Source organism: Leptonychotes weddellii, chromosome 13, assembly GCF_054177405.1.
Source record: "Leptonychotes weddellii isolate Sample4059 chromosome 13, ASM5417740v2, whole genome shotgun sequence".
Classification (NCBI taxonomy): domain Eukaryota; kingdom Metazoa; phylum Chordata; class Mammalia; order Carnivora; family Phocidae; genus Leptonychotes; species Leptonychotes weddellii.
The window spans coordinates 39,909,979-39,933,814 of record NC_138381.1 but is presented as its reverse complement, the minus strand read 5'-3'; the positions used below and the strand labels follow the sequence as shown (position 1 = coordinate 39,933,814).

Below are 23,836 nucleotides of genomic sequence, written 5' to 3'. Positions count from 1 at the left end.
GCCAAAAAAAAAAAAAAAATCCAGACTAGCACTGAGAGCTAGGAGTTCAAGGAGGAAGTGGCATATTTGACATAAATTTGGAAGGAAAAAGAAGGATAAAGGCACCATGGGCTCATCACTGTATCTGCCCTGTTGGCACTCAATGAATATTTGTCTAAAAAAAACCTTTAAAGCTTTGTTAAAAATTTCTTGCTTTGGAACTTGAAGAAAGAAAAATAAATGTGGAGACATAATATTTTAAGCAACAAAATGGCAGCTGCTTGACTGCCATCAAAAACAAGAGAGAAAAGTACACACTACCAGTTCTCTCATCCCAAAGTCTCTCTTACCAACCATCCTAACCATTTAATTAAACACCACTTTCCCTCATGTCTGGTTGGACTACGTATAACCTAGAAAAGCCAGTGTAAAATAAAATAAAGCATGTTTTCTGCAAACTACTTCAATGTATAAAACATAAATAATTTTTAGAAAGGATTTTATTTATCATATTTATAGAATAGGCTACCAGGCAATTTTGCTAAGGCTGAAAATCACAAACTACAATTTCTCAGAAGTCATAATTCCTTTCTGTGGTAGACCGTGTTACTGTCCTCAATGATGCACTATCTTTTCCTTGTAGATGGGTCAGATGCCCACACTACCACAAATACCTCCCTGGAGCCAGAGTTTACTTTCTAAACCCACTGTCAGGCTTGGCTATGGGCTGGCTTTGGCCAACACAACATCAGCAGCAATGTAGAGAAGACTCTGTAAGACCTCTGTCCACCAGTCCCTTCTTGCCCCCTCTCCCAGGACAATGGACTGCCCCAGCTGGCAGTTTTCCTCCTGCCTGGATCCTGAAACACAGAAGACATGAGGACCCAGCCATTGCCAGCCCAGAGTGAACACAGAATTTGGACAAGAAGTAAACCTTTGTTATTTTAAGTCAACAATACTTGAGGAGTTGTCAGCTACTGTAGTCTTAGCTGGTAAAAATCAAACAACGCACCTTCTGTGTTTATTTACTCAATTCAAGATGTAATTATTGAGTACGTATATTACCATGTATTCTGCTTAGTGGTGGGGACACAGCTATTAAGAAGCTAGACCCAGGGCGCCTGGGTGGCTCAGTTGGTTAAGCGACTGCCTTCGGTTCAGGTCATGATCCCAGAGTCCCTGGATCGAGTCCCGCATCGGGCTCCCTGCTCGTCAGGGAGTCTGCTTCTCCCTCTGACCCTCCTCCCTCTCATGCTCTCTGTCTCTCATTCTCTCTCTCTCAAATAAATAAATAAATAAATCTTTAAAAAAAAAAAAAAAAAAAGAAGCTAGACCCAACACCTGCCCTCATGGAGTTTATATTCAAATGTTAGCATGGGTCCTTTTTCCTTTTCCCTACTAACAACTGCAAACATAAGCAATAGGAGATTCTTTTAGTTCAGCGTGGGTTAACTTGGGTCCATACAAGAACCAGACCCGAAAAGATCTGAGGGGAAATCAAGAAGACAAAGAAAATCCTGGTGAGGAGAACAGGTTTCTGAAGACAAATGCAGGTTTCCTGGGCTATCAGAAAGTAGGGTGTTCATGAAGATGAAACCTTCCGAAAGCTGAAATGGCAGAACGCAAAGAAGCAATTACCATTCATTTATACAGGACATCTTTTTGAGCATTCCCAGACCCCAAAAATAATGGCTCTGAGGCTTTTCTGGTGCTTACAACACATGTTGCTAACAGATGCACACGATAAATGGAGATGAAGCAGAGATGCTCACAGCCGCAGTTCAAAGCTATGCAGCTGGATGCTGAGGAGCTGAGGGTAGATCTGGGGAAGGAGCCCGGCGGGGCGCTCCCGCGGCCTGGGGTGCGTGCTGCCTCTCTAACAGCTCCCTGCAAGACAAAGGCTGTGCGCTATTTTTCACTTACCATCTTTTTTTTTTTTTTAAAAAAGCAAAACCTGTCTTTGGATTTCCTTGGTGAAACCAAGTACTAATGTAGGTCTTCCATAGCAGTAAAGCGGTGGAATGCGGACGGATGTTTGAAAAGCAGGGTGTACCTGCATTAAGTTTTCATTATGACCTTAAATGAAACTGCTTTCCAATGTGCAGAACAGAGCCAATGACCGAGGTCACCATGTTCAGGTCATCTGCTTTTATTATGATTCGAAATTTAAATAGAAATACATGCAGAGCCCTGCCCAGTCTTTATGGTGTGAGCACCAAACTGGAAATATGGAAAGGTTAAGACTAAAATTAGTTCTAAAGAGTCAGTGGCAGGGTGTTAAGTGTGTCTGGATTCAGTGGAGAGGAAGCAATGGCCTGTGTTCACTACGACTTAAGGATGAACGGGGGAAGCTGTCTGGTCTTCACTGGTGTATAAAAGGACCTGAGCCCCTTCATCGCATGTCTAAGCCCCCTAATTCAATGCTTTAAAATAAGCGTTAACACTGCTGATAATCTAGTCCCCTACTAACTATGAAGATTCTAAAATATATTCATTTCTTCTAAATTTCTTTTAGCTCCTGCCCCAGTTTTTGGATCATCCTGGTCATTTTTGAATCTGTTTCCTCCCTTCCTTCCTTCCTTCCTTCCTCCCTCCCTCCCTTCCACACTGTCTCAGGTTTTAAATAATTAAAAAAGAGCAAAAAAAACCCTGAACTTTTCAAGAACTCTTAGGCAAGCCATCTTTCTAGGCTGAAAGTTAAGTATCCTAAGTCCCCTCCACTTGGAATAGCACAGATTTTTATCTGAGAATAAAATACGACTCTTGAGGATGAGGTATTATATAAATTCTGGGTACTATTTTGGTAATTCTAAAAAGATCCCAGTCAAGTTCTGAGAGACTGAAAATGACAGGCACACAAGCAGAATGAATGTGCAGGAGAAAGCCGGTGGGCCACGTACCCATCTGGTCCTCCCTTATGGGATTCCTTTATTCTTAGGTGTGGACACTATTTCACATGAAGTGTATGTGCTGTTATCAACTCTACCAACTAGAGTTGCATGTGTTTCTCTTCTCCACCTGGTTTAACTAAATCTAAAAGAGTAGGTGTCTGTTTTGCCTTTCCTGGAAGGGCAGATCTTGAACTCTGGATAAATCTGAACTGTTTTCTATAGTTTGAGGTGTCTCTGTAAAATGAAAAAGCCTGTGGCTCTGGCTGAATTCTTGCTGAGCTTGTATTTATAGACTTCCGATCCTATGCTTTATGGATGGAGATATGCTTTTAGAGGAGCTATAAAAACCCATATTCTTCAGTGAGGGAACACATGAGGGATATAAGAGGAAAGAGGTCTTATCAGCTCGCCACCTGCCTTAGTTCGGGCCCTCTTTATATCCTGCCTGGACCACAGCAAAAGCCTCTCTAACTGGTCTCCCGGTCGCCACTACTATTCCTTTTTTTTTCATACAAACTACTAGTGGCTCCTCTCTCGGACATTATTTGAAGTCACTCCCCCAAGTAAAACTCTGATTGCTCTCCCATCACCTATTGCAGTGTTTCCCAGATAAGGGAGGGGTTCCGCTGGGGATGGGTAAGATGATTTTTAATTGGTGCATGGGCACTTTAAAACAATTGCCTCTATTAAAAAATGAAATTAAAAGTTCAAGTGAACAATAGATGAGGTGTGTGGACATGGAAAAAACTAGAAGGCGTTACTCAAATGCCTGATGTTTGGGTAACCTACAGGATAAAGTTAAAACTTTAGCAGAGCATTCAGTGAACCTGGAGTGTTCATGCAACTTCTCCGTTTCAGCTATTCTCTACTCCAGCGACCACAACTAAATTTTTCACCAGATTCCCCCCAAATCTAAAAATGTCATGTTTTTGTGTACCCTATGTTATTTGTACCTTCATTTCCTGATAGCTAAAATGTGATTTCCTTTGTTTGAAACTTCCTCACTCATAATTTCTCATTTTATTAATATCCATCCATCCATCCATCCATCATTTAAAACCCATTAAAAATATTACTTCTACTGTATGGATTTTTCCTCCAATCATGACTGGGAGTCATTCTCATGGTCTCCTTTACTTTCATTGTCATGTTTTGGTTACACTAGATTGTGACACCCTTTTCTGCCGGTGATGTTGATATTCATTTCATATCCCACTGTTCACTACAGTGCCTGATACCCAGCGGGCATCCTAGAAGGTAGCTTGGTACTCCTCTCCTGGGCTTTGGTTCTCACTCACCACCTTGCTCATATTTATAGACACTCCTTTCAGAAGAAGCTAGAATTTAGGTTTAAAATACATGTGGACATAAAAGTATACTAGGTTTACATTACAGTGGAATTTTGTGACTTAACGCCAACATTACTATGTCCCTTTCTGAGAATTTCACTTTACTTAAAGCAAATTTTTTTGGAAGGAGAGGATTTTGTTTTATTTACAATTAGAGAACAGTAATCTGTACTAATAACTAATATGACACATAATAAGTAAGAGATTTTACTATGGGATGGGGACTATACCAAGCACTTTATGTGGATTATCTCATTCAGTTCTTACAGAAATCTTAAAAGAGGATTTTATTATTAGTCTCATTTTATATATACATATAAAAACTGGATATCCAAGAGGTTAAATCCAAGGACCCTGACTTTGTAGAGGGGAACAGAGCTATTAGGTGAGGCAGCTGCATTTGAATTCAAACAAATGCCCAACTACTCTATGTATGGGACAGAGATATTTTAAAGAGGACAAATACATTTAATAGGAGAAAAAAGGCAAAAGTTCTAAGCTTTAGGAGTTCTGTGCAAGTTATTCTAGAAGCACTTCCCGTAAGTTTTTAAATATCAATCAAAAGTTGGTCTTTTAACAGAAATAAGTCCTTGGTTTTTGTATTTCTGAGATAAAGAAATACATAGGATTAGTAAAGTTATTGGAGGTATGCTAATACCTACTGTCAGGCTGAGATTAAATTAATTTGTTTTAACTTTTCACCCTCTGAAGGTCATATTTGAAAGCCTCAAAATAGAATGAAACTTGGTAGTCGAAATTAAAAAAATGTGTGATTTGTTTTACTCTACCTACCAGACTAGAAATATATTTTTTGATATTCAAGGCAACATTCATTGATTATTTAAATAAACAAACTAGAAAATGTTCTCATGAGCTTACTTATTCCTTCCATTATAAAAACACTCCAGTTATAATCGCACCATACTATTCTTCCTTTGGAACATTCGGTACTGTGCTAAATCAAATAAGACCTGGGGATAAAGAAATCTGTTTGCATTTTACATGTATTTATAAAATATGCTTGAATTCTTTCTAGGTGTCCTCAACTGTTTTAAAACCTTACATGAGTGTATTTTTTATCTGTCCAGTTACAGAAAGAGTAAGTCCATGGGTGTCTTAGATGGAAGAATCTACACGGTGTATTTGAATGTTAGCTGACTTAGGCCTTTTGACAGTTTCAACCCTCTGAATTTTCCCACAGACCTGACCATTTCATCCCTAGACCCTCATTTTAGTTTCTTCTGTGACACCTTCACCTCCGTAGACCTTCTTCCTATGTCCAAATGTAGGGCATTTCTAGTGTGAATGTTTGGACTTCCAACTCGTCCACATTTCTCCATCTTACAATCCCATTCAGAATTATGGATTCCGTAGTCATTTGGGGAAACATTTCCAAATGTCCTTTGGTGCATTCATGTACTCACCAAACCAGTGGGCCCCACACTGCCCCCCAGGGACATGTGCACCTCTTCCCTTGGCGGCAGAAGGGACCCTGAGATAGGAGTTATGAAGGAAGGTTAGTCCTGGGTACAATGGGGTGTCACTGGATGGTGCCTACCCCAAACTCTGTGTGCCTGACCCTCCTTGGGTTGATAAAGACTTAATGAAAGAACTAACGTCTAGAAAAAGAGGGAAGGGCATTCTACACAGAGAGGATAGCATGGGAACAGGTAGTGACTTGGAATTACGAGCTGAGCGTGGGAGGCACAAGTCGAGTCCCTGTCCCTGGCCTGTAAGATGCAGGTTTGGGGGCAGGGGGCGTTGAGATGAAACTGTAAAACCAAGGAAGGATTACAGCCAATGGAGTCTGGCAAAGGAAGGCATCAGATACCGGAATGTTTGCCTGGTACAAAGACCGTGCTTGCAGCAAAGTAGGGAGTACACACAAAGAGAATCCAGGTCTAATTTATTTTCTTTCTACATATTACTAGTACAAATATGTACACACAGGAGATGTTCAATAGTTATTTGCTGAATGAATGATCCTAAACCAAGCTCAAGATCATTTCAAAATGAGCCATTTTTAGCCAGTGCAGACAATCCTCAAATTATGAACTGACTGCATTCTAGGAGTTAATTTGCAAGTCAGTCGTTTGGCATCAAGTTTTTCATAGAAGTACTGAAACATGTTCGTTATGGTCTCCAGCTACTTTTTAGGCTGAGCACTGTTCTAGGAAAAGGAAACTGCAAATGGCAATTGTGACTGTAACTCTTTCTATTGTGGCATTTGAGGGGCTGGGTAACTGAATCTTATTAACTAGATATGCTTCTCTACCTACTGAAGAAAATCCAGTCCCTGTAAAAAAAATGAACGAGCAAACACACAAACACAAAACATATCCTAAAACACAACTTAGAACAACCAATATCTTCATTTTCTGAATTTAGTCAGCTCCAGTAGAGTGAAGGCCCCAGACTTGGGCCCCAATGAAGCCCAATCAACTGCAAATCGGGTGGTACTCATGGCTTTAGACCCTAAACACCTGCCACAGCACTCGGGTTCCTTAAAACAACAAAACCTAAGAGCGAGGCAACATACTGGATGCTGAGGTTACTCAAAGATGAACAAGAAATTGCCCCCACCCTGGACAGCAGGCACATACTCATGCAGGAGAGAGAAATATCAATGGTTACACCGCTGTGGCCAGGATTATCATGCAGTGTAGATGAAGGAAGTGTCTTGTGAACTCTTCCCAGAGGGATCAAAGAAGACCTCACATACAAGGGGGTGTTTGAGGTGAATCTGAAGGCTACGTGGGTGTTTCATTGATGTTTAAGAAGGTGAGGGCTTTGCAGAAATTACATTATAGTCAAAATTGGGATGCTTCTGAGGAATTGCAAATAGTTCAGTGGGGCTGCAGCCCTGGAAGGAAATGTCACGGGGAAGAGGGCAGGAGTTAGATTGGGACAACAGTCTTATACATGAAGCCTAGTACTTGACCTCTGTCACTGAGAAAAGAACAGTGTTATGGATGGACTGGAACCCCACAGAATACTGACGCTTTGGGGACAGGCAGGAACATTCAGTTAAGTATTTGTTGAATGACACTGAAGCTAAAATTCTTGCTTTAAGAAAGTCCAGTTCCTGCACTTCCCTTCAAAAGATTCACTCTATCTCGAAGCCCCACACCCACAGAGCTAATGAAACAATTTCTCATGACAACAAAATGCTAAATTAGAAATAAAATCATCAGGCACTCTTAAATATTCAAAAAAGATCTAGTCATAGATATAAAATTCCTGCAAATCTCCTAACCAGTTCTCTATACAAATAACTAGAAAAGTCAGGGCATATTTCTGTAGATGAAGGAAGTATTGGCACTCTGTTGCTTTTGCCTTCCATCTGCTTTCAAACCACGACTAAAACAAATTAACCTATTACCTGTTTAACAGAAGTGAATGCATATGTTCAGAAAGCAGCATGCATTTCAGGAATAGACAGTAATGAAGAGTTGTAAAGGGAAATAAATACTCAAACCTTGTTTCAAATCTTTTTTTTTCCCACAAACGATAACTGCATCTTTTTAAAAACCTAAAGTAGACTGATTATGTATATAAAATATATGACTACAAGGAAGCCCGGGAAATAAGAGTCTTATCAGCACGTGATGGAAGGCGATATATAACAGAAGTATTCCACCTTGTAGTGCACTGAGACCTATTCTGGTCTTAGAGATACTGAGCGGCAGGACACGGCCAGAGAATGCGAGTTCTGCCATAGAGTCGCAGTCGACATCAACAGGTTTTGCTCTCTTACATTTAACACTAAAAATTCAAAAGATGAATTGCAGTAAAACTATAGACATGATCAAAATAAGCAGCACAAATCATTTTACTTCAAAACGTAAGGATTAAATGTAGCAGAACTTGTGGTCAGTAATGAAATAAAAGAATGCCATAATAATTTTGACAATGGAAATCATATCTGTTATATTCAACAGAGAATTAGCTGCCTCTTACAGAAGCTTTTAAAACTCCTCAACTAGACAAGTATTTAAATCACTTACATAATATTTAATTTAGCTCCTCTTCCTATTAATCTTATTTGATGGAACTCTAGTCACTGGGTAGGCACTGAATTCTCAACATTTGTGGGATTCAAAGGATACAGTATGAGGAAAATGAAAATGAACTATTATTACATTCGTCAGTGCTAATAAATGAAATTAGAATACACTATAATATTGTTAGTCTATTTATCACTTGTAATCTAGGGAAAAAAGCCTTTTGGAAATAGTGTGACTAATACTGATAATGTATATGAATGTCATTTATAAATACAGAATATTAATTGATAGATCTGTTTTCTGGCCCATCAAACCAATTATATCTGTCCTCCACTACTGAAGCCACATTTGCTTTAACACGAAGATAAGCTCAAGAAAATCAAGTGTGTTTAACGAACTACACAGCTGTATTCCGAGCTATCTGTGGTCTGATGGTTACGTACAGCTGATGGTTAGCATAAAATAAACGCCCTTATAAAGAGAGTGAGCCTGTCTTTGCACCTCATTAATGAAGTCCCCGATGTCCCCAGGGTGCGGGGCTGCAGATCGGACCGGGTACTGGGGCTCGGCGTGGATGGGTCTCTCATCCAATCGTCGGATTCCTACAGGCTTGATGGCATCAGGTTCCACAGTATCAGGCTGCTGCAGCTGGCTCAAGTCATAATCCTGCAAAAGACAAAATCAAAAACCCATGGTAGATGGGCATAAAGATGGAAAATTACAACCTTTGTTTTTAAACACATACCCAGAATGCATAGAAATGAGTGAAATTTAACATAATGGAAAAGTTGCCACTATGAGTTTTTCATGTTATGATTAAATATTTCTTTCACACAGCTCTTTCTTCTGTGCTTTTCATTTCTACAGTCTGTGCTCCATCTGCTTTCCTATGTTTCTCATCAGTTTCCAATGGAAAACAGCAGTGAGATAAGGCCCTACTATAAAATGACTAAAATCTGCCTAGAAGATAGAGCTATGCCAGGGCAGCAAAGGTATTAACTCAGTGTGGGGTTCGAGACCCACTACCCTAATGTAGAGCACCTTAGCGTATTAGGTATTTCAAGTTGAAGGAATTAAAACAAACGAACAAACAAAAAAACCCCAGCAGAGTAGGAAGGTCACCCTAGCTCCCCTCATCCTTGCCCTTCTTCCTTGAAACAGGTCATAAAACTCCCGCGTGAAAGTTCCCCTCCCTGTACCGGGAGGAGGAGGGAAGACATTCTTATCATCAGAGACTTTGAGGCCAAGGGATCCGTACCAACAAACCTTATTAAACTAACCTTTATGTCCCTCATTACTTCTTCACCATTTACTAGCCCTCGCCCAAACCTTTGGTCTTGTCAGTTCTTAGAAATGTATTGTTTCTTTGTCTAAAAGGTATAAAAGCTTCCCACCCTGGACACTTCGGGTCTTCATTCTCTTGTGAGGCTCCCAGGAACATTTAAAAGTTCAATAGGTATGTTTTTCCCTGTTCATCTGTCTTTGTTTGTTTAATTTTCAGACCCAGACAGGGACCCTGAGAGGGTCAAGGAAGACTTTTTCCTTTCCTACAATGTCTTTAACATTAAAATATAATTTAAAAAAATGATGCCGATGTGTTTTCCTTAAAGAAAGGCGTTAGTTCACCACGGTTTCAAAGCCAATCTCTAGTCCTCCCTCCCTTCAGGGGTCTAGAGTTGGCAAACTACGGTCTGTGGGTCTCTGTCGGACCCATTTCCTATCTTTCTCAAAGAATGGCTTTTACATTTGTAAAGGGTTATTGGAAGCAGTAACAACAAGGAAGAAGAATATGCCACAGAAACTCTATGTGACCTACAAAGCCTTACTATCAGGCCTTTTACAGAAAAAGTTTGCCTATCTCTGGCCCCACGGTGTGAGGCGAGGGGGAGTGGATGTGCTCGCGGGGCAGCCCTGTGGGAATGTTCTGGAACAACAGCCTGTGCGCGTTCAGACGGGCAGAGTAGCACTGGTGAAGAAGGAGGCTCTGGGCACGGTTTGGGCCCTCAGGACTATTTTCGGCTTTAACATCAGCCAGTGAGACAGGAATAAAGAAGCTGACTGTAATGTGGAAAGGTGTCAAAATTTTAGGTTTGGGCAAAGGACTTTGTAGTTTTCAAACCCCTAAATTCTGATGATGTGCAATTCTCCAATTTAGTGCGGACATTTGCGGAGAGTGCAGATTTGCTGGGACTCTTCACAGCTCAGGCTTTACCTCTCTGTCTCACGCCAGCTTGGCCCCGTTTGTGGTGTCTCTGAGGTGGTTTTGATGGATTCAACACTCGAATTCTCAGGCTCCACTGGCACTGGTGCTGCTGCCTCACACATGTCCCCCCGCAGTCCTCTGATCAGCGCTGTTCGCCGTCCGCCAGTTTTAGCAGCCCCGTGTAAGAGCTGAGGTCTGGCATCTCAAAGAACCCAAGTAACGAAGTCCCTGGTCCCAAATCTGTGAGGACTCAGAGACAGGCTCCGACTCCAAGCATGTGAGACTTACTTCAAAGCCTCGCTCTTGGACAGTCACCGAGGAGAGTGAGTCAAGTCCAAGCTCCGAGGCCGGAGTTAAAGGGTAACAGACTAGACAGATGAGTGTGGAGGGCCAGGAATGTGAGGGGTGATGAAAATCACAGAGCAGACCAAGGGCAGGAAGGTAACTAGCACTCACACCCACTAGGTACCAGGCACTATACTAGCCTCTCGAGAAGTGTCTTCTCACTGATACTTTCTTTTTCTTCACTGAAGATTTTTTTTTATTTATTTGACAGAGGGGGAGGAGAGAGCGAGAGCACGACTGGGGGTTGGGGCAGAGGGAAAGGACAAAGCAGACTCCCCGCCCAGTACAGAGCCTGATGCGGGGCTTGAACCCAGGACCCTGAGATCATGACCCGAGCCGAAGGCAGACGCTTAACCGACTGAGCCACCCAGGCGCCCCTCATGGATACTTTCTAACAAACCTGTGGAGAATGTTTTATCATCGTCGTTCTAGGTGAAGAAACAGACTCAGAGAGCTTGAGTAACTTGCTCTCAGTCTCACATCTTCTGTGATTAGGATGCAAATCCAAACCAGGTGTGTCTGACTTCCAAATGTCCATCTACCACGTAAGTCTCTGCTCGCTGAGACACTCTCATCCTGACCACCGTCCTGGGTTCAGCTCCTTACCAAGAGGTCCGGCTAACCCAACCACTGAAGGCACTGAGGAAAAGCCCCTCCTCTGAGGAGTGTACACGGGTCTACGACGCGTGAGGCGGGTACACAGGGCAGGACAAGCCAGTGTGGGATGTAAGCTTGGTATATTGCAAAGTATAAAATGCTCAGAGGAGAAAATCTGTGTGAGGTTTCAAGCTTGAACAATCCGTGTTCAAGGGAGAAAGGACCCTTCTGGGATTATCAACAGAATGAGCAAAGGTTTGGGAATGCTGTTTTCTCTTGTCAGGATAGAGCATTTCAGACTATCCATATAAAACCTGTGAAAACATCTCGATCGTGCACAAATGTGCTCCATTTTAAATTTTACGGAATTTATGAGCAATTTATAGACTATCTTGAAGACATACAATGATATAACAGATGTGAAGGCCTTTGAAATGCTAAAATGTTATACAACATAAAAACAAGGATTTATTTAGAGAATTCTGAATGCTTACACACCGGAAGCATGTTTTTCCAGGTCATGTTTAACTGCATAGCTCCCAAGCATAACAGAGTGGGATAGACCGTGACTAACTGTGCCTCCTGACAATGATTGGAGCTTTATATAGGAAGGGAAAAACAGATTGTAAGTATACTGATGACAGTTAGTAAATATTTTTATGCTGAGGGTGTAAAATATTTTATTAGAAGTCTGAATTACATGAAATTAAGTAATTGAATCTTATGGTTAAGGACTGTCTTTTTACTTGGTGACAAACTCCTTGATACTCAGTGTCTTATATGATAATTCCGTATAGGAATACAGAGGAATTTCCTCGGCATAATTAGAGACAAAAGAGGCTTCCTTACCTGGAAAGAACCTGTGCTTCCTGATTGCTTATATAGCTCCCACCACAAGGTTACAAAGGGGAATGCATTTTGACTGGCCAGCAGTGTGGTAAAAATTTTCTAATAAATTGCCGACATTTAGACATAGGGATAGTTCCCCTGAAAATTGGGAAGATCTGGCAAAATAGAGCTTAAATTCTGACATAATTTGCTAAAACTGACTGTAGCTATCTCCTCCAGACCAGAACAGCATCTCCACCTGGACTGCTTCACTTATTAGGGCCATATATATATATATATACATATATATATATAAACAGCATATTAATTTATAGGTTTTTTATCTTTCCTTTGATAGCCTTTTCCTACCACTTTAAGAACCAGAGAGCAGCAATAGCCTTCAAAGGTTTGTAGTCCTGTTCAGTCCTTTCCACCATCAAAATGGCAAGCCCGTAGAAAGAGCTCATTAAAAAAATGTGTTGAATAAAGTCTCAGCGATGATATTCATGTCAGATGTTCAAAAGAGCAACCAATTTAAGAAATGTGCCTTGGATCGTATTACATTCCATAGCAGTAATTCACAATGGGGAGGGACAGAAAGATTGCCGATCCCGTCGCTGAGATTCATTGCCGTGGTGAGTCCCCCACAATGATGGAAACGTGTCATGTTCTTCAGCTGTGCTGGTATCAAAAAAACAGGCAGAAAACCACTGATTTACGGGAAGTTAGAAACTGGGTTAAAATGGGTGGCTTAACATTTCTCTGTGATGGTTTCTCTTGTCTATTACAAATAGAGGATATAAAAAAATCTGATAATGCTAGGAAGTAGGCAGAAATGTCTTCAGGTCACAGGGATGGGTTTTTTGGCCCACATCCATCTGTGTTATATGGCAGAGGTCCTGACCTGAGGGTCCAATTTTAAAGCCTTTTGATAAGGGGTCACTCTATGCAAACCTCCTAAATTATACATCTTTGCAATCCCATAGTACTTTACTTAAACACACAAATTACAACATGTAGGATGAGAATTATAAAGACAATTACAGAGACTGAAAACCTTCTCAAGGTCATTGGGTTCAGGGTCTTACTTCTGAAGATTACAAAGAAACAATCCAAGAAGAAATCTTTTATTTTGTTCCTAAAACTCTCTAGAGAAAAAGCAGATCTGAAAATTCTCTTATGATTGTCAACCTTTATTTGCAATGTTAACTTCCTAAAGAAATCTAATTTTCAAATGAAGGCTAAGGAAAATCTTGTTTTAAAATATTTGGAACATATGTTATTTAGTAACAACCATTAGAAGTAGGCATGGAATTATGGTTTTTAGAATATTAACACTGCAAGCAACTAAAACCCCCTTTTTTGGTCCATCTATGATTTAAAATGTCTTAAGTGTGATACAATTATGAGAAAGTTAGTAAAAAGTTAGCAGCTAACACTGTGGTTTTGGTTTTCTTTTTTTTTATTTTTTTATTTATTTGACAGGGAGAGAAAGCGAGAGAGGGAACACAAGCAGGGGGAGTGGGCGAGGGAGAAGCAGACTTCCCGCGGAGCAGGGAGCCAGATGCGGGGCTCGATCCCAGGACCCTGGGACCATGACCTGAGCCGAAGGCAGATGCTTAACGACTGAGCCACCCAGGCGCCCCTGGTTTTGGTTTTCTTATTAAATTCCACTGACTAGCAATGATTTATAATTGGTTCAGTAAAGATATCATGAATCTACCCTAAGGCATTTGGTTATGTTTAAATAAATTAAAATGCTGCATCAGTATAGATAGAAATTCTGGAACCGAGGTAAAAATTTCAGAAAGCTAAAAAAAAAAATCAGAAAGCGTCATTGCTGGTAGCATCTATAGAATTGTGCAATTAAATCTGTCTTAGAGAGTGATGAAAACATTCATTTACTGTTTCACAAGTAATTAAGGAGAGCCTACTGGGTACCAGATGCTATTTTCAGCTCAGGGTATGTATGAAAGAAGGAAACCAACCTTCACCTGGTGCCCATCATCTGTCAGGAATGTACTAGGTGCTTTCTCAAGTGATAACCTCACACACTCCCAAGCACAAATCCTTCCAAGTGGCTGTTGTTCTATTCCATTGATTACCGCAGGTCAGAGAGGTTAATGATTTGCCCAAGGTCACGGACTCAGGTAAGCAGTGTGGAAGGATAAAACAGAGACCACCAGAGCAAGTGAAATTAACAAAAAAAGCTGTATCTTGTTGCCCCAGGGCCCGTGAAGAAATGCACAGGACCATTTGCTGAGGTGGGAAATGTGAGGGGTTTCCCGTGCCAGAAGAGGAGTTCAGGGTGGTTATGCTAAGTAAGCTAACTAGGCACTGGGGTCTAGAACTCTGGCCTGTGCATAGTTGGTTCAAATGTGCCTCACTGAGTTTTAGTCAGAACTAGGATTCTTCATTTACGTCCGACACCAGGTGGGCCTGCGTTGGGGAGGGGGGGCGGGGGGGGTGGGGAGGTGCGCGCGGACGGGACGGGAGGCACTGAAGATTCCTGGTCCTTTATCAGCCTCCACTGAGGAGAAGAGTGAAGGAACAGAGCATCCTGCTTCCCTATCTCCTAGGCAAGGGCTGGTACAAGTGGAAAACTTTCCTTTTGTAGCAGCAAAGGCAAGGAATTTCAAATTCCCATATAGATAAACGAAACATTTTTAATGTTTCAAGACTGAGTGACTGAGAGAAGTAAAAAGTACTAACGTGAAAGTAAATGGACCAAATTCTGAAGGGGGAAAAAAAAAGTTAACTGGAAAAAAAAGCTGACTGTGGCAGAGCCAAGAAACTCTTCGGACAGACACAAAAAGGAATGGAAGGTGGAAGAGAAGAACATTATCATCTCACCCTCTACAGCTCCTGGCATTAAAATAATTGAATAAAATAGTGATAAGGTGTCAACACATTACCATACAACTGCTGACAAGTCAGTCAGTCAAATACCCTTGCAAGCTTTATGTAAATGACGATACAACGTGATTTTCCTCCACAGCGAAATGCAGTGATGATGGTAACTCTCTACCCAGGCAAAATGATGTGGAAGACTAAGTTGATTCTACGGATTATGAAAGCCCCCCAAAACAAAAGATTTGCTAAAAGCTTTTCTGGTTTGAATCATAAGCCTAACAGAGATAAAATAACTTGGGGACAGCTGAAGGACGACCTCTATTCTCTGCTTTCATAGACATCGTAATCTCACTAGAGGGCCAGTTTCCCACTTCCCACGAGGGACGCAGCTGGGTCCCCATGAAGAGGAAGCGCATCCATTGTTTCTGCCTCATGTTTTACAGTTAATGTTGCCTCGCCACAGCTTCTTTCAAAATTCTCTCAAAATTCTGTCTTCAGAATTTGGATGAGCTGAAGTTTCACTCTTTGGTGCAAAATGATGGTTCTGCTGCTGCAGAAACTGGCGTTGTTGAAATTTTATCACCGCTTACTTCCTATTGTAAAATTATGGCATATTCTCTTGGAAAAATGTTGCAAATACAGTTCCATTAGATTTGATTCAACAAATACTTTTCTGGAGAGTCTCTTAGGTTGCCCATAGAGCTCTTAGTCTAGTAGTGTCTTTTAAAAGAATGCGTTCAAAAATGATGAAACCTGATATAACACGTATATAAACAATTACAAAAATATGGAAGGGGAAGGTGTAAGCTGCTGGAGGAAGAAAGGATGTGGCTGTGCGAGGCCTGTAGGATGGAGCAGAGTAACGGCTTCAGAGAGCTGACGTTGCTCCTGCCACCTGACATTTATTTTTTTATACTGTTTGTCATTTCCCACCCTTTCCATGCAATTCAGTTATGGCCCTATACTTCTTAGCCCGCTCAAGCACGTCTGTCCAGGAGACACAGAGTATACTTTCTAAATACATCTTCAAGCCACGTTCCCACCCCAAGCTCCAACGTCTTCTGACAAAAATACAAATGTCACCATTCAGACAAGATCAAAGTCATCCTATGTTAGCCTGACCTAGTAGTCTATCTTAGAGGAAACCTAAAAATAGGGAGTCAAGAAATGAGAAGATGTGGTTGGGAATATGGTGACAGAGCATCAGAAATCCTTTTCCACTTTAAGTCACATTGTTTTGGAATTTCCTAAGGAGAACTAATCATTGTTTAAGATAAACATGCATATAAAAGGAGCGTACTATGGCGACTGCAAAAGATAAGAGTCTGAAATCAAAATGCCTTGATTCAAATCCTGACTTCACCATATCCAACTGCATGACCTTGGGCAGGTTCCATAAATGTCCTGTGCTAACCTTAAGAGTGTTCAAACTTCAGACAAAACGCTAATGAGGGTTCCATATTCTCTAGCCACTCAGGGGGTTAGTTAGCAAAGCTTTTCCGGTGAGGCCCTGAGAGTAAACATTTTAGTATCTTTGGGCCATATAATCTCTGTTATACGGTCTCAACTCTGCTGCTACAGTGTAAAAGGAGCTACGGATAACACATCAACAATGGACAAGGTGCATGGTTCTGTTCTAAGATAACTTTATTTATAAAAACAGGCAGTTGGTGGATCTGGCCAGGTGGCAGAACTCTGGCAAATGCCACTTAATATCTTATCTTTTTTTTTTCTCCCTGGCACAGCGTTAACACATAGTTGGCATTCAAAATCTTTATCACTGTTATTACCAGGATATTGATAACTTCCTATTCTTCTAAAACTAAATACAGTAAACTTATGATTAGTCAGGAAGAATGAATATTAAAAATGAATTCCAGAAAATATTTTGTTCCTTCACACAAAGTGACAAGAATAGCAAATAAAAGGTCCTGTGCAAATCATGTGCACATTAAAAATACTTCATGCCCTGTGGGGAATGAACGGGCTCTGACCAGTTGAGAATATGCTGCTGGTAGCCTACTGATGTGTGTCACCTGGTGGTAAGAGCTTTGAGAACAGCTTGCACGAAGGGAATGACAATGTACTAATCCAATCCCTGGTGAAGCTCTCCTCTTGTGAAATCAGTATTGGTCTTTGAATAACTAACATATACTCGTATTTGCAGGTGGGTATAAGTGGACGAACAACTTGAGAACATAAAAGAGTGTGCTTCAGCCAACAATAAAATCTCCACAGTTGTGGAATGGTCTCCACAGTTGTGTCCAGATTCAAACATGTCAGTTTGCTTACACAGCAGAAAGATTCTGTAAAACAATTATCTCAGAGAATCAAATATACCATGGTTAAATTATATAATTTCATTCTCTGCTTGAGACAGAGGGCCTGGGTTCGTTGCCCAAACCGGGGTTGGATCCTGAGACCGGCAGGAAGTGCATGGAGACAGACCCGGTGGCTCAAGCAAAGATCCCTTGACTCGGGGAAGTGGCTCCTTTGGTCTCAAGGGGCTTTCTTATACCTGTACCCCATCCCTCTGTCTAGGCATCCAGGTTGGATTTAAAATTTTAGCTCCTGTCATCCAGATTGTATACTTGGATTTTTTTTTTTTTTTTGGTAATAACGTGGCTGTTCACATTGCTTCTCCAGATTCTAACTTTATTAATGTCAAAACATGCTCAATTTTGCAAGCCATGTTTAACCAATTAACTGAGTCTTACTCTCTGCCTGTTCTAAAGCTGGATTACCAGTGGTCTTTTAAGAAACTGGCTAAGCGCCCAGCCTCACTGGTCCTACCAGTATCACCTGCATGCTACAAATCAGCAACACCTTATACGACATCCATCATATGACCACCAGCAAGTGCATTAGGAGTTTGGCCTCTCAAGCCACATGGACCTGGGTTTGAACACTGGACTAATAGCAGCATCTACTGCACAGGGTTGTTAGGAAGATGAAAAGAGAAATGCAAACTAAGGGCATAGCACAGAGCCTGACACTGAACAAGTATGTAATGAGTGCTAGCATTTATAACGGTATCACCACTTCCTGAAGACATCAGGGATTTCAAAGAATGAAAGTCAAGTTATCATGGGCGTGCTAGTTCAATTAACCCTGTAGACAGACTTATAAAAACTAAGAGGTTTGGGAAGAAGGCCCAAAGCACGAACATTCTGTGAGCACCTCTCAGGCGCGAAATGTCCTAGGTACAGGAATAAAAAATGAGTAGGAGAAATCCCTGCCTTCACAGAGCTTAAGGTCGGGAGCAGGACTAGACACAAAAGCTCAAAACAAAGCAGACATGGAATGCTGTGGGTCACAGAGCAGAGACACTTGATCCAGCTGGGATTCCAAGGGAAGACATCTTGAGATGAGTCTTGGGGGCTAAACAGAGATGCTGGTGAAGACCATGGACTAAAGCCAGGAAAGTGACGTCACATGTCAGAGGTACAAGCGTTCAATCCTACTGCAGCTGAACATGCAAAGGGGAGGGGCCATGTGAGGAGAAACTAAATCATCAACCCTCAGAGTCCCCAGTCTCAAAGCCAAGTCCCAGCTCAGAGGAGCTGTGGGTTCTTACTCCTTCTCAGGCACCTAAATTCCACTGAACGTGCTTCCTGTGCCATGAAGATTCCGGGAATCTCAGCTACAGAAATACTGATACTGATTTCCACAAATCACATAAGAGAACAATTTCATTAAAAAAAAAAAAGGCAATGGTCACTCATACAGCAATTACGTCTGGATCTTTTGGGTTTTGAAATCCTGGGCCACTACCAAGAGCTCCTATCATCACTCCCTTTATCCTGAAATTGCATGTGATTTTTTACATGGGCAAGTGCTGGTCCCTGATCAAGAAGACTTTAGGATCCCAGGGAGCACGGGGAGCATCCTGCAGGTTAGGGAAAGCTGCCCTCCCTGGTTTTTGTGAGCCTTACGTACAGCGTCTCATTTTCATGAGCTGTGAACCTCCTGTACATCCCCTGTGACCCCCACCTCCTTCCGGGATATCTGCAGGGGTCACAAAACAATGCACGTGAGCTAGCACTCTACTGTGGGTGGGTCCTAGGAGGAAACTCTTTTCAAACAACCTCAGAAAAGATTCTCTAAACTCAAATACCTAACAGGGTGGGGCAGAGACTTCCAGCTGGTCACCGAACTCATTTCTTCTTCTTATTAGATACCTAGGGAACAGAGAATGGAAGTCACATGCGCCATGCCCCATAAAAATCTCCCACAAGTTATCCTCCCTGCCCTTTGGTCATTCAGGGATTGCAGGTATGTATGGCTGGGGTGACCCTGGAAGCCACATGGGGTACAGTGGACCTTCCCCCCCACCCCTAATTCCCGTGACCTGAAATCCAATGACCACGAAGTAAGTGAGAAATGCATTTCAATCAGGCTTATGTCACAGAAATTTTAGTTTGTTACAGCATCTAGCCTATTTTAACTAATTCATCTGGCTAAATATATTTGTGGTGAATCCACTTTCTTTTCCTCTTTTCCTTTAAAAACAAAAACAAAAACAGTACTACAGGAAATTGTTCCATGGTTTCAGAGCACTATGGCATCTTCTCCTTGTAGAAATCTGTTTTTTGTTAATCCAATGTCTAATAATTATTATATAATTTAATCAGAGTCAGCAAAAATAGATTTCTATAAAGGATTGGCTTATAACATAAGTCAATAAAGCTGGCCTGGGATGAAAAGAAGAAAACAAAAACAATTATCAGAACATGTCTGCCCTGCTTCAAGAGAGAAGCCTCTATTTGGTTTGCAATGTTTGCTGTCAAGGCCGAATGCCGGCCATGTTTCTAGATCTTTCAACTTTTTGGATAGGCTTCGGAGATCCAAAATTTATGGGAATTTTTTCAATTTCTACACCTTGCAAGCTAAATAAAAAAGTCCAGACACAACCTCCTTCCCTGCCCACAGTTAATGAAATACGACTTTTAAAGTGACAGGGAATCCAGCTTTCAGACGTGCCCCCCAAATCATCAGGGTTGACGTCAGGCACTTCCTCTGAGAGCTCAGAACCGTCTCTGATGCGAAGGAAAAACTCTAGCTCGAGAGCAAGACTCCAAAACTTAAGAAACCAAATGTGGGAATTCAGATAAGAGTCCTCTCAGTCCTGGAATGTGAAATCTCCTGAGCCCAAGCAGTGCTGGGCCTCTTCTGAAGAAACCGAGAGACAAAAATCTAGCTGATTGTGATGATACACTCAGCAGCAGCTGTGTGGGAAGACAGACCTGGTACCCCGGGGAGAGTAAGGACCAGGAGTCCAAGAGTGAGCAAGACAACACTGACGTGGAACCTTTAATTAGCCACTCACCCTTTCTGCAAGACCCCCTCTGACCAGCGTCAACTTTAACCTTAGATGAGTTTGTCTGTGGAGAGGAAGCCATGGTCCAAAAGATCCCAGTGTCCACTCACTGTCACCTGGGAAACCTCCCCACATGGACAGCAACATCCTCTCTCACACATCCAGAGTCCCCCATAGGAGTCCTCCAGCCCCAGACTCGGAATGGGAAATTTTCCAAGTCAAACTTTAAGAGCCGAGGAAGCTGCTGGATGTCCCAGAGTCCATTTCAAGGAAGGGACATCTGATAAATTCAAATGACATTCGGAAAGGCGCTGTTTTAATCGCCTGATTGAACCTGAGCTTTGCCAAGGAGGGACAGGATCCTGTAGACACACCACTTCCTTTGGACTCGGATGGACAGGGACTTAATCCCCACATCACTACTTCTTAACAATGTGCTCTGTCTCTGCTGTGTACTGTGGGAGGGTCAAATGAAATAACGTATAGAAAGCACTTACTACAGTGCCTAATTCATAGGGTACTCCAAACAATAGCTTTTGCTATTATTATGAAGAATGAAACTGTATAATGGTAAGTGATTTAGATAGAGGTTGTTTAAAGTGAGCACCAGTGAGTGTTGTAAACATAATACACACTCCATAAATGTTTATTTGATATAAAAGCAATCGTAATTAAGTCTAAGCTTTAAAAAACAGGAAGCTGACAGTTTCTGTTTCCTATCCTGGGGCTAAAGGGGTGGTGCCATAAAAAGCGAGCCATCCGCGATATTGTATATTTACCCTGATTTTATTAGTGATGCTAATATGGAGGGAGCTCACTGCAAAGAACATTAAAAGCTACACAGTATCTGCAACCAGCCCCACTGTCCAAAAGTGCACGAATGAACATTTACTAATGAGGGTGATTAAACATGACTTGATAACCACCAAAAAACCTGATGATACGGCAGTGAAGGAGATAAAGAAGGAACCTCGCCCTCTGAAAAGAGAACAGACATTATACTAAAAGTGTCTGTCCAACAGCCAACAGATGTTCCTGTTCAGAAGGCATCTAAGGCTAACTTCAAACATCGAGGGCCCTGACAGTCTAAACCACAGCAAAGTATTGACATGCACTGGCAAAAGTCTACTATACACAAGACAAAAGATACAGATGTGTTGTTGTTTTTCTTTTCTTAGGCTTCTGAGCTATTCTGTTAAAGAAATTAGCAGCCTGTATCCTGGCACAGAACTAAGACAGCAAGAGATGCTAATCAATGGCGGGGAAGATAAGGACTACCCTCGTAAAGGGCTGCTTTGCTTTGTTTTCTTTCTAATCAGTTAGCTTCATAAGAAGGATACTTTCTCTTGGCAGGAAAAATAAGAATGTTGGCTAAGCCAGCCTAAGGCTGGGTCTTCCAGCCTTCCCAGCACGGCTACCTTTGCCCGTCCCCACAGTCGCTACCTGGCTTTGCCAACGGCCTAAACTACCCTCTGAGGCCTGCCCATCCTTTGAAAAAGCTGGTGATTCTTTGGGACTGTCCAGCTGAGACATCAAGCAGACCACTGCCTGATTATGACAAGCCATGTCTGTCTCGTACGGCACAGTCTCCGTCCCCATCTTGAGGTAACACACATGCTCCATAAAATACTACCTACGTGTAATAAAAATCGACTAAAACTTGTCTAAAATGTAACATGGCAGCAATCCCATTTCTGAAGCCTACTCTTGTAAAGAGATAATATCTTCCCCCCAAAACTAATAAAAGTGTATGATTCATATTCTGTTGCCAAAAAAGGCTTAATGCACACTACAAAGAAATCAATCCTGGCAATAAAAGGCACAGTGTATGGAATAGAGCCAGGGGCCTTGTCACAGGGTCCTATGGCGACAGGGGACAGCTACGCTGGTGGTGAGCACAATCTAACATACCGACTTGTTCAATCACTAGGTTGTGCACCTGAAACTAACGTAAAATTGTATGTCAACAGGAAGAAAAAAAAAAGAAATAGACTTTCTAACAGGGAGTCACACGTAAATTATGGAAAACAGAAACAGAATGTATTTCACAAAGCTGAACTTCTCAGGAACTGACCATAATTTTAAGATTTAAAGCAGTAACCAAGATCTTGTTTAGAAAATGGAAAAGTGGGGCGCCTGGGTGGCTCAGTCGGTGAAATGTCTGCCTTCAGCTCAGGTCATGATCACGGGGTCCTGGGAGTTAGCCCCCAGTCAGAATCCCTGCTCAGCAGGGAGCCCGCTTCTCCCTCTGTCCTCCCCCCACTCACGCATGCCCGCACGTGCTCTCTCTCTCTCTCTCTCTAATAAAATCTTAAAAAAAGAAAATGGAAAAATATCTGGATTAAATTTACTTAGAAATTAAGAGTATTATATAAAGGGTTTAGTTTTTCTTAAGGAAAAAAAAAATAAATGAGAAATTCCACCAAAAACTTTGATGCAAATCTTGATGAATTCAGTTGGAGAACTGATACAACCAGATAGGAAGACACTGTGAAGTGACAGCAGTGACAACAAGTGGTACTGGCCAAGAGCAGGGCAACAGAACAAACACTACAGCGCAGGGTCAGGAGGCCAGTCTGCAGACGCACACACACAGAGCCACCTGCTTCATGACAAGTGGACCTCTGCCGTGCAGTGGAGAAGGGTTATCTTTTTAGTACGCAGTGCTGGACATCAAGGGAGAAAAGAAAAAAGGACTCTGATAAATATCTTATAACAAATGAATAATCCATTGGAGAGAGATCACAGACTTAATGTGATAGGTAAAACAATAAAGCTTCGAGAAGACTCTTTTTTTGTAGGGGGGAGAGAATTCATTACCTCAGAATCGACAATGTTTTCTTAAATAGGACATAAATGTATTAACCCTAATGGAATAAAACTGTTATACTGGGCTTCACTAAAATTAAAAACTTTTGTTCATCATAAGACACCATGAAGAGAATAAAAAAGCAAGCTATGGGATGGGAGAAGATATTGACCATATGTTTATCTGACAAAGAAATGATATCCATAATACAGAAAGACCTCCTACAAATCAATCAGATAAAGGCAGACAGCCCGAGTAGAAATGTGGACAAAAAGGCCGAACAGAAACCTCGCAAAGATATCAAAATGGTAAATGAGTCAGTAGGAACATCCTGATTAAATCATACTGAGATACATACCATCAGAGTGGCTGAAATTCAAAGACTGGAAAAAGCCAAGTGCTAGTGAGGATGCAGGGCTACCGGAATTCTGACGCACAGCTACGATGAGGGGAGGGGTCAACCGTACAATTACTTTGGAAAACGGACACAGAAATTCAATCCCTATGCACACACCAACAGAAATGCTCCAACACACACACACACACACACGGACACAGAAATTCAATCCCTATGCACACACCAACAGAAATGCTCCAACACACATACACACACACACACACACACAAGAATGTTCATAGCAGTTTTATTCATAAT

General features: G+C 41.6%; 1 protein-coding gene across 1 annotated transcript in view; it reads right to left on the bottom strand.

The window, feature by feature from the left end:
* Window positions 1–23,836, bottom strand: part of CDH2 (cadherin 2) — a 210,119-nt gene that overhangs the window by 2,039 nt on the left and 184,244 nt on the right. Inside the window, exon 15 of the mRNA XM_081801459.1 lies at window positions 8,728–8,892. Coding sequence (XP_081657585.1) covers window positions 8,728–8,892 — 165 coding nt within the window. The remainder of the gene's footprint in view (window positions 1–8,727; window positions 8,893–23,836) is intronic.